Raw genomic sequence first — 11,762 nt, 5'->3', positions numbered from 1 at the left:
CCTCACTCATAAGCTGTTTGTCAGGTTTTTAGCCAGGGTGTTTTCTGGATGTAGTGCTTCAACATTTGCTGTTAAAGGTGTCCTAACGGGCACCTTAAGATGCCTGTTGAAGCTATTTTGAACTATCATGTATTTTTTTGATTGATTTCTTCATTTCCTTGATCTCCCCTCTAATTTGAGGGTCTCTTCCACTGTAACTCTTCCCATGTTCATCAATATTTAATTTCTAAGCTAATCACTGAGCATTGTAAATTTTTTTTGGGGGGGGGAGTGTGTTTTGAGAGAAGTCTACTGACACAAAACTCTAAATTCATAATTTTAAATGGAGGAGAACTTGGACAAAGTTTTATTCTTCTCATTCTTCCTTCACTTCTGAATCTTCAAAAATACCAGTCATGCTGAAGAACACCAATGATACAAATGAAAGATCAGCCCTTAGTATGTGTTGCAAAACATAACTTTTAGCACAAGAATTATGTTAATGAAGAATGGGCTAATTGATTTTAATAGTTTAAAAGATAGTTCTTTAGTGGAAATTTTCGTTCTGTCTGGTGCTTTGCAGTAGTGAAGAATATATAAATGAAGTTACAAGATCTTTTCTGTTGTGGTATACCTGCATTCTTGCCAACCTCATACCATATTTGCAGAATTCTTAAGTCACGATCTTATCTGTGATAACAGTTGTGAAGTTGTAGAAACTCTGTTAGTAGTGGAGTTTGGCAGTTTAGGTATCGTATCTTGTGAAACATTTTGAACACATTTCTAATGCTGATGAGTTATGTGCTGTTTAACCATAGTCTTTTTCCATTAATATTTGAACCAAGTCATCTTGCCTCTCTAGAATTCGGTGTAATTGACGTGTCCTTTTAAATGCAGTTGCAATTGCCAATATAATAAGTGGTATCTGAAGTCATTGTCTATATCTGAAGTTTTTGAAAATGCAGTGCACTACCTCCTACAGAGCATCCATGAAATCACCTTTCTGGCTGAAGTGGGGCTGAAATATTCCAATACTTAAAATTAAAAAAACCCTCCTTTACTAGGTGTTTTCAGATTCCAAATCTTAAGCTTTACAGCCTAGTTGTGTGTAGCTACATCATACAGTGGCTCAGCTTTTAGCCATAAACTTTATAGGTTATTTTTGTTTTAACTGCCATAGATTAAATATAAAGATCGAGGTGCATGCTGCTTCTGCCGACACGGGAACTTCTTGTTTTCTTGATTCTGGGTACTGTGTAATATTCTTGTATCTATATATCCCAAATAGTAATCTTTCTCCACTTGGTCATTTTGGGGCTTACTTTGTGAATTTGATTTTTTTCATCCTGGTGTTTTTTCACAGCTTCATGGCTAGGAGGGTTATTTTGATTGTTTTTTGACAGTGTTCATTGTAGAAAGATACTGTCTGCCCGGTAAAGTTCAATGGAATTTTGCAATTCTGTGCTGGGAATGACTGGATGTGGAAGATTTAAAAAAACCAAAACAACACTACAACCTGGCAACAAAAAACCCCAAACAAACAAAACCCTCACAACCAAACCTCTATTTATTATTTTATGAATAGTAAACATTTTTTTGGAAACTATATTAGTTATGTCTGTTCTGAAAGTGATAGTTCAGTGAAAGTGAAAGAATTAAACACAGTACTTTCCCATCAACCTTTCAATTCTTTGTAATAATTGTTGTCTTATTCCATTGGTTAAATCTGTGGGATTTTTTTAATAGTTTTTTTTCTTCTCCTTCATTGTCAGATTTCTTATGTTGAGAGGTCATAGTCTGAGATACCCAGGGATCTTTCAACACAAACTGTTATAGGAGAGTGAAGTAGAATGGTCTTCTCTAGTTTAGACTCTGCAAAGTTTAGAAATTACTTTTATCATGATAAGTTGGATAGTTTTCAGTAATGACTGGTATGGGAATTTTTCTGGAACGTGGAAAGTGAAGTTTTGCTAGTTGCTTGAAATAAAAACCAGAAACTAATGAACAAGATTTTCCTTCAGGACACTACTGATTGCTCTGACCTCGTATAAAATTTGTTTTGTTTTTCAGATTTTGGATCACTCTTTGATCTGGAACATGACTTGCCAGATGAACTGATCAGCTCCACGGAACTGGGACTCACTAATGGTGGTGACATTAACCAGCTTCAGACCAGCCTTGGCCTGGCACAAGATGCTGCCTCCAAACACAAGCAGCTGTCTGAACTTTTACGGGCTGGTAGCTCCCCGAATCTCAATATGGGGGTTGGTGGCCCTGGCCAGGGCATGGCCAGTCAAACCCAACAAAATAGTCCTGGAATGGGAATGTTAAACAGCATGGTGAAAAGCCCCATGGCACAGGCTGGGTTGACTTCTCCCAATATGGCGATGGGTGCAAGTGGACCAAACCAGGGTCCTTCAGCCCAATCCACAGCATAGTAAACAGTCCAGTTAATCAGCCTGGCATGGGAATGAACACAGGGATGAATGCTGGCATGAATCCTGGGATGTTGGCAGCAGGCAACGGACAGGGGATGATGCAGGGGCAAGTCATGAACGGTTCGATTGGAGCAGGCAGAGGGCGACCTAATATGCCGTACCCAAACCCAGGAATGGGTAGTGCTGGTAACTTGTTGGCTGAGACCCTGCAACAAGGCTCTCCGCAGATGGGAGGACAGGCTGGACTGAGAGGGCCACAGCCTGGAGCCATGAACAAGGTAAGACAAGCTAAGCTTGACTTTATTACCTTCCTTCTTGTTGACTTTGTTTTGTGAGATTTATTCCTCTGCAGTATGGATTCTAAAGAATAGGATTTTTTCTTGTGGGAGTCCTGTATCATGTGGTAAATAGTTTATATGCTGCTAAAGTGGAATTGGTGGCAGTCACAGGAGGCAAAAAATGAGTCTTGCACAACAAGGAAGACTTGCTAGATTAAAAAGCCTATTTTAGAAATGTTGTGGCAGTATAGATTATCGACAACACTGAGAAGTAACTTGGTTGTATTTTATTCTGTTTTATACTTTGTCTGCAGATGTATTTTCCCGCCTAATGTGATGCTGGTATTAGGAGTATGATGGGAATCCGTCAGGACCTTTTGTATGTTGTAGTGCTTTTTTCTCTGTGACACTCAATGAGAGTATTTGTTGTCTGAGATCAGCTGAGTGTTTATGCTGTCGCAGGTGCTAAGAGGCGTATACAGGTTTGAATGGACTGATCTGCTGTGTGTGCTAAGACGTACATTGACCTTGTTAAGAAATAGGTATTTGAGTTAATGGTGGTGAACGAATGCTTGTATAAACACCTGACGACAAATTTTGCGTTCTCAAAAGACTGTTAATCCAACTCCAGTTCTCGTTTTAAAATTTACAGGGGCTTTGTGTGTAGGAGAGTAGACCAGAAAGCTGAAAAATCTTTTTTTATACTGGAGCGTGAAATAGATGTGCTTATGTAATTTAGGAGATTGGAAGAAAGTTGTTGTCATGAGTTACTGAAAAGACGAGAGAAGACCTAGCGGTTTAAGTGACAAGGCAATGTCTAAATTTAATTTTTGTCAGGTACTTTTTTAGAGTAGGGAGCCACTTGAGTATTCTCAAGTTTTTGGTGTGTTGATCAAAAGCCTAGAAAATGCTTAAATGTTTCAGTTCACGTTAGGTGGATATTTTGTATTTCCTGGCTAATGAGGGGAAAGGTTTTCCAAGGTGATTTGCAATACCTGAATATATCTATCTTGGAATGCCTAAAATAAGTCCACTTGGAGGGCTTGGAATGATAAGTACCATAGTCCTAAATGTATATGAAACACAAATTAAAATGATGCTGTGTATTGATGGTTTTGCTATGCTTTAATGTATTGGGTAAAATTATTTTAGTGTTTTGTAAATGTTATGAATTATGAAGTTACTTGATCATAGCCATTTGCTTAAGCTAAGTGTGCTGCTAACAATGGTTCCGATATGTGTATGTCTAGTAATGAATTGATTTTTGTGGTCTGGTCATTTCAGACATTTTTGCCTGATAGGAAAGTTGTTGTAAAGCTTGATTGCTACAGTAGAAAATTTGTATGCAGTATACAGTGGAAAGAAATATGTAACAACTCAGAAGTATTCTTGTATTGGAATTATATAATGTCTCATGCATTAGTCCTTGGCCATAAAAAAAAAAAATTACTTTGATCTTCAAAAAGCTGTACTCAGAGGTCAAAAATTGATGTATTGGTTATTTGGGTGAAATGCAGCTTCTCAGTCCTTACTTACAACAACTAAAGTAGAGTTATGCACTATAATAAACTCGTTTATCTCAGAGAAGTTAAGAAAGGACACAATGTCAAGCTTTTGGCTGATGTAGTCCAAAATTGAATTGTCTTCCTTGCTTGCTTAAATTCCAAAATGTGCTGTACATCTAAAGTAAGAACACTTTGTGCTTTGGGGAATATTCAGACCAAATACATGATAACTTCTGTTTTTTTAGTTTATAGTCCCAGACTGGTTAAAAATACTTAGTTCTCTAATTGCTGATAAAAAAACCTTGAGATTTTTAGTGTAAGTATGGTGGCTATAACCCTAATAAAGGACTTGAAACTGCCGGATGAGAAAGAACAGTCTGAAATGGAGGCTGAAATTCCAGAATGTCTTCAGTTGGTTTGGTTGTTGGCAGGGAGCCTGTGTTTCACTTCATGCAGTGGAGTTAGCAAAGTCTGACAACAGTAATGTCTAACTGTTTTCTCTCCACCCATCTGCTTTTGTTTTTTCTCACCTACAAATCTTCAAAAAGTAGATGAAAACAGGACCCTAAGCAGTTGTTTTTAAAAGCCATTTTTTTTAAAGTGGTAAATTTAGTACTGTGTCGCTGTTAATGTGGGAGTTAGTGTAATAATTTGTGTAGGTTTCCTTCATCGCTGCAAAAAATGTGCTTTATCCAGGAGCTGTCCTTCAGTAGGAGAAAAAAAATAGACCAGACACTTGAGTTGTGTTCAACTTCATCATTTAGCTTGCCAAAGTCAGCTCTCTTAGGTGAAGGGAGGGTTGCTTCTGAGTTGTCTCTCAGTAAAACAGAGGTGCATTGTCTGCAATGGTTTGTATGGAGAAATAGCTTAGGTTTCCTGGGATGTTAACTAACTGGGAAGGAGGATGTTATGCTCTTCTAACAGTAAAGATGAGCGCCAAATGGCTAGTAAATTTGGAAAGCAAAATTAGTTACGTTTCTGCTTTGTTCTGTTGTCCTGTGGAATTACTGAAGCATTTTCTTCCTCTCCTCCCAAAACATTGGCTAACAACAGAGTGGAACGCTTGCTTTAAACATTAGCGATGTACTTCCCAACTTTTCTAGTTGTGTGTGTTACTTTTTAGGGTTCGAAATCCCAGATGCCAATGTAAATTATTGATTTGGGGTCATCTGGTATACCTAAATGTGTGCTGTCATAATTTGATGCTTATATCCTGTGGCCTAATGCTGTAGTTTTATGTGTGATGGTAAGCAGACACTGACATATAAAGAAGCAACTCTGTATGCCATCTCTGTGCCAGTTGCATGCCAGGCTGTGTTGAGGAAATAATCCTCGCTTGAAACTCACATGATCATTTTTAAAAAAAAAAAAAAGTTTTAATTTGAATTGTTTTTCGGGTCCAATTTATACTCATCAGTCGGAAAGCTAGTGCTGATATTAAGGAGGGGACATACTAAAGGGGTTGATACTGCCAGTCAGAGAAGGGTGTGGACCCTGCTTTGGTGACAGTACCAGCTTAAAAATGGCTGTGAAAGCCTAATCTGAAAGGAACTGTTAGAAGTTTTGAGGGGAAGTTTTGCTTTCTTGAATAGCTTTTTGTTTTCTATGTGCTTGGTTGTGTGCAAGTTAGGAGCCCAACAGAAGTGCCTATTACTCTTAAAATAGAGTTTTGGAAATTATTTGTAATGCTTTGATTCCTTCAGTGTTTAAGCATTTTGGGGCTTTTTGTTTCACTAGTAGTTTTACAGTTTTGATTAATTAAAAAGTAAACAGCAAATTCAAGCTCTATGATAAGTTAAGAACAAATTCATGTTTCCAGTTTTGAACCATTCTTCATTTGGAATTATACCTAGTTAAAGCCTTCAGTTTGTTGTTCCACTGGGTTCTGCCGAGAGTACCCAGTTATGGTCTTACTGTCCATCCTCTTATTAGGGGAGGAGGGTATTTTGCATAAACGTTGGTGTGTGCGTTTCTGTGATAGCAATGTTCTATCACAAAGTGACTAAGTTCACCTGACCTTCAGGTCGTTTGGATTTCATCTCCCACTGATTCAAGAAATGTTCTGTTACTCAAGTAATGAAATGGATTTGAAGGCAGTTCAGATTAGTAATGGCATTACTACTACCTCTGCTATGTATTTCACTTGCGTGTGAAATTACTTGAAATGTTAGAGTTCCAGTAGTAATTCCTTGTCATTTGGCTTACTGTTTGAGTATATACAGCGGTCTCTCCTGTTATAATGGGTACATTTGGTTTTATCAGTTTAATCTCTGTTAAGAAGAATTGATGACACTATTTTACAAAGACAAACACAGTTCTTACGAATCTCTATAACTTCTTTTAAGTAAAACAAGAAATGTCAGAATAATAAAGTCATAAGTTGCAGAGAGATTGAGGATGATGTCACCCACAAATTGTAAAATTAGATAAAGAAAATAAAAGCACCTTATGTCCCTTAGTGCTAGCATGTTTAGTGTCACATTTTAGGTAGAAAGTCAGTGTTCTTGATTGCCTTATTATTTTCAATAACTGTTTGATTCAGCAGGTAAATGTATCCATAGTGTTTAGACTCCAGTACCAAGTGTACCATATGACCCGTTAAAAGAGTAGTTGCATGTTGTGGTCCTTTTCTTTCTCTTCTTTGCTGAATCAAGGTGAAAAAATAAATAATTTCTTACTTCATCCTAGTGTAAGGGAGGAATGTGTGTGTTTGAGGGAGAAATGGAGCAGTGAAGATTTGTCTTGAGTTGAAGTGTCTGGGGTGGATAGGGGAGTATCTTGCACAGATGGCAGTGAAATAACGCTAGTGTCTTGCAGTAGGTATCTTAAAACATAATGCAGTCAAGTGCAAAGAATCATGACTGACAGTAGTCCTTGGAAAGAATGCAGTAGATACCACTGGCAAAATTTTGTTAAGTTGATTATGTCTGGATCCAGTAATGCTGCTACCGGTCAGTAGAATGGCACTAGAAAATTCATCAAGTTCTTGTTTTTAAAGAGCCAGCTGGAATTTAATAAAACTAACTTTCCAGTTTCAGGGAAGTTAATTAACTTCTACTTGTGGACATGTGGGTATGGACAGATACTCAAAACCATCAGTATGGTCTTAAACTCATACATGCACTTCAGTTATAGATACATACTGAGAGAGACACGTAGTTGATACTGCAAATTTTTGATTATCTGGAAGAATGTTATTAAAACTTTATTTCTTTATTTCTCCAAGATTACTTTTGTCTTTGCAAATCTTAAAACTGGTCATTGTTCAATGGTATTTCTGATATCTAGTTGTCTTTCAAATACTAGACTGTCAGTGGAGCAGTTGTTTTTATAGAGAAACAGTAGAATATTGTAATGGCTGCGTGCATAGCTGTAACAGGTATTCGTGTTCAATTTGTACTCTGGGGTATCAACCATAAAACTGGAAGCAGAGATAGTTACTTGACCTTCTTCCAAACTGACAATGCAGGTGTTTCATAGCATTAGAACAAAATTTTGTGGAATTTCCTCCACTCTTGTAGTTGCTTCTCTCAGATGGAAGGAGCTTCTGAATAGCCCTATCTAATGCTGCTCGTGCTTGTGAACTGGGATGTTGCTTGAACTCGTCATCCATGCTGTTTACGCGGTGAGAGGTATCTATCTTCCAACATTTTGGTAATGACAACCCTTGCTTCAGTTGGAGGCAGGAAGGTCAAGTTGTTTTCCACTGTGTACGTAGAAGGTATAACCGTTTGAGATTACCTTTGCTGTCTATTAGCCATGTATCATCATCTTTTGCTGTTTTCCTTGTTTCCTCCTCCTTCTCCTCTTCTTCTTTATGGAGATGCAGTTTTCTGTCTGCTCTTCCTTATGTGCAAGTCCTTGCAAATGTGATGAAAGTAAGTTCAGGCTATGAGGTGAGGAGAGGAAGAAAAACAACAGGTGGGCTGGATAACAAGAGAAATAGGAAGAGCAGTGGAGGGAGGTGGTTGTTAGGAAGGACTGAGTTGAGGTTACACTCTCTGACTTGTAGCTATGATTCAGCCATATATGTTTTTGTGTGATATTGCAGATGAAGCCTTGTACTTGCCTCATGCAGCAGTACTAACACCACCTTTCTTTGGCTGGTTCTTGTGCACTCAATTGTTTGTCTACCCTTCACTCCCAATAGATCATTAATATAATGATGAACTATATGTCACTCTTCCTGGTTGTTTCGTACTGGTAAAATTTTACAGGATTATTTTTATCTTCCTTCTGTAGTCATGAGGTCATCAATTTCTTCCTGTTTGTTTCCTTTTATTCATGTTTCTCAACATGTCACCACAAATGACATTAGCATGCTCCTGCTTCTTGTGCCAGGGTCACAAGGCCACCTTGTGCCGGGTGAAGAATCTCCCAAATGACCCTTCTGTTGACTCAGTCTAGAGTTGCATGAGGTTGTTGGTGTCAGGTTGGTGGGTCTGTGACAGCAGGATCAGGGCGCATTGCTGTGAGGAGCACCTGTGGATCCAGGCAGGTGTCTGTCTCGCCTGGACCCAGTGATAGCTGCTGTTCCAGGAGACCTTGAGACATTTGGTTTTTGGTATCCTTCTTAGGTGTTGCTTGAGTGTGTGGCTTTCAGAGTCAGTTTGGCATGCGTGCCCTCCAGCCTGGCCCGTGCTTCTCTGATCTTTGCCTCTCCTATAGGCTGAGACATGGAACTGAGGATTACCCCTGTCAGGAGTAGCTGGGCTGAGCTGGGCATGTAGTCTTCTGCTGCCAGGTCCCTGGGTACAGCAGGGTGGAGGAAATCCCCTTGGTGGAGTGGATGATGGTTCTCAGCCCTAGGGAGAGTGGAGCCCTGCCATGGAGACAGCTTTGTTTGATGGGCTGATTTTGCACCCTAAACAGTGCCAATGGCTCCTGCATGAGAAAACATTAGAGATCTTTTGTGCTGGGACAACTTGATTAGTACATTGGAAAAAGCCAGATGCTTCACGCAAAGTTTATGTCTCCAGCTGTATTGTCCATACAGAGGTTGACTGGTATGGTCAAACCTCATCCCCGAGTTTCATCAGAAAGCTTCTGTTTTGGGTGACACAGCAAAGGAACTTTTTAAAGTCTAGGTTTGGGTTTCTGTACCCCTGCAGTCAGGGCAGAGCTGGCTCATCAGGCCACAGTGGTTCTGAATACTTGGGTATTGGTGTGTGGAGTCCCCAGTTGTCTGAGTTGGGCATCTTGATTTCTCCCTGTGACACCAGGGTGTGAAAAAGTGCCTTCAGTCTTCATTTCTGAATTGTTTAGGTTTTTAAGGCTGATAGCAGCATGAGTTGGGAAGTCATGTGGGGGGCAGTGTTGGTGATGGCTGACATAGCCTGTGCTTTATTGTACCCATAGGTGTCAGCTAACTTTGGGAGCTATGATTGTTAATGAACTTGAAAACTTTGCTTAAAAATTTCTGGTTTTGGGGATGTACCTGCTTTCAAAACACTTTCTGGAGCCAAGATGATGAGGCTGTCTTACAGAAAAACATATCTTGTTTTCTTAAGGAAGTAATTCCCACTATCAGTCTTCCACTAAGTCTTGAACTTGTTGGTCAATTTGAGGCAGCAATGACAATGGGGAAGTTTCCTGAAAGTGTGTTTGCTGACTACTTACATTTTTCTTCTCCCTTTCCCTTCTGCTCAGCTTGCACGTAAGATCTTACTCGTCTTCTGAGGGAAAGGCAGGAAAGGTTTGAGCCTTAACCTGTTGCATTTTTGGCAGTAACTGCCTCATCGGTCACCATATGTGTATTCATTGCAGTCAAGATGCAGCAGGGGTGGTGCCAAAGGAGACAGAGGAAAGGAAGCTTTTTTAGTTTGTTTATCTGGCATGTGTAAAGAGTCTTTTCCTTGATCTCTAATGAATTACTGCTGAGTGATTATGGTTATTGCTTGTCTGTGGAAGGGGGGGGGTCTGTCCTCAAGGGAATTCACTTGTACATATCAGATGGCTAAAGTGGCAGGTTCTTTAGTGAGTTTTGTGCTCATTTTCCTGTAGCTTGGTTTTGATCCTGTTTTATTTTATAATGGCCTTTAGTTTGCATTTACAATGGATTGGCAGATGTTACAACCTGAAAAAGGAAAGTGTTTTACTAATCACAGGTAATCTCTGGCCATGTAGGTTACTTCTCTGTACAGGTTAGAGAAGTTTGGTAAGGAGCAGAAAAACAGGTGTTTCTACTAGGGGAGGATGCTTTGAGAGTAAATGTGAGTGTGATTGGTAACAAACCTACCATAGGAGGTTGTGCGTGCTTTTTTGGATGCAGGAAAATGCCCGGACTTGAATCAAAAAGCATCAAGGAGACAGACCATTGTCTAGTCAAATGCTAATGTGAGTTGAAACAATACAGCTCTTCAAAGTATTTTTGTGCCTTTATTATTATGAGTTATGGCTTCTCTAGGATCCTGCCTGAGTAATGGTGAGAGCTTGGTAATCTTAACAAAGATCTTCAGTTCTCCTGGTCCTCTATGGCTAGTTGTTTTGGTCTTAGAAGGCCAAATTTTCAATGAAGAAATACATTGGAATGCAAGGAATAGGGAAGAAAAATGTCGGAGGACAAACAATTTTATTAGCAAGATTGATCCTGACTGTTCTTTAGATTCTGGGGCATTCTAAGGCAACAAATGGTGTGTTTTGGTATGCTAAAACTGTTGAATATGCAAATAGGCGATGCATATTGCAGAAAAGAGCGTATAACTTGTGTGAAATACAAATCTACTTCCCCGGTGGATGAATAGTTCGCTAGCTTTGTTTTGTTTGCAGAGTTCCTTCCTACCTTCTCCTTTGACCTCTAGTACTGCTCCCTGCAAACCATTTACTGTGCCAGCGTGACTGTGTATGGTGTTACCTATGCCTATGGTGTATTCTTAAATTGAAAATGATGGTGTACTGAAAATGCAGACATGCATTGTTACTGCTGTCTGGAGAGGAGCTGTGGGAGTGCTGACAGTTGGGTGGGAGGCTTTTGGGATAAGCCCTGCTGATATGAATGAAGGTGGTATTTGTCTCCATTTGGAGTCTGCACAGATGCGGGGAGCAGAAAAATTCTTCCAGACTTGTGAGTTACATAGTCCATGGTACAAATTTGTGATTAGGAAAGCTGAAATGAGAAATCTGTTGAACAAAATCTTTCATAAAGAAATAATCGGGCCAGACTGACCTCAAAGGCTGGGAAGTTTGCCTCACTCTGTTTATAGGAACCGTCTGGTTGAGGAGTTAATGTTGTGTGATGGATAAATACCTGCACATAAGGGAGGAGGGGAAGCATGTGGATCAGTATTGCATTGCAGCTGGTTCACGGCTGTGATCACTCTTGCTTCTCTGAAGTATTCATTTGCCTTTTACATTGTGAACTTAAGCTATCTTACTTGAACGTCTTAACCATTTTAATTTCGTAGATGGGAATGATGAGCAATCCCAGCCCTTACGGCCAGCCATATAGTCAGAATACCGGGCAGCAGATCGGAGCCAGTGGACTTGGGCCTCAGATGCAAAATAAAGCTGGACTGCAGAATAGCTTACCACAGTTTCCAATGGACAAGAAGCCAGTTCCTGGG

At 39.6% G+C, this 11,762-nt stretch overlaps 1 protein-coding gene across 1 annotated transcript in view; it reads left to right on the top strand.

The window, feature by feature from the left end:
* The window catches only part of EP300 (E1A binding protein p300), a 62,726-nt gene that overhangs the window by 12,461 nt on the left and 38,503 nt on the right, over window positions 1–11,762 (top strand). Inside the window, 3 exon segments of the mRNA XM_009895250.1 lie at window positions 2,050–2,412; window positions 2,415–2,695; window positions 11,604–11,753. Coding sequence (XP_009893552.1) covers window positions 2,050–2,412; window positions 2,415–2,695; window positions 11,604–11,753 — 794 coding nt within the window.

The sequence above is a fragment of the Charadrius vociferus genome, unplaced genomic scaffold (genome assembly GCF_000708025.1).
Source record: "Charadrius vociferus isolate BGI_N301 unplaced genomic scaffold, ASM70802v2 scaffold251, whole genome shotgun sequence".
NCBI lineage: Eukaryota > Metazoa > Chordata > Aves > Charadriiformes > Charadriidae > Charadrius > Charadrius vociferus.
The sequence above is the reverse complement of the archived record's forward strand: the minus strand, read 5'-3'. Positions and strand labels throughout refer to the sequence as shown.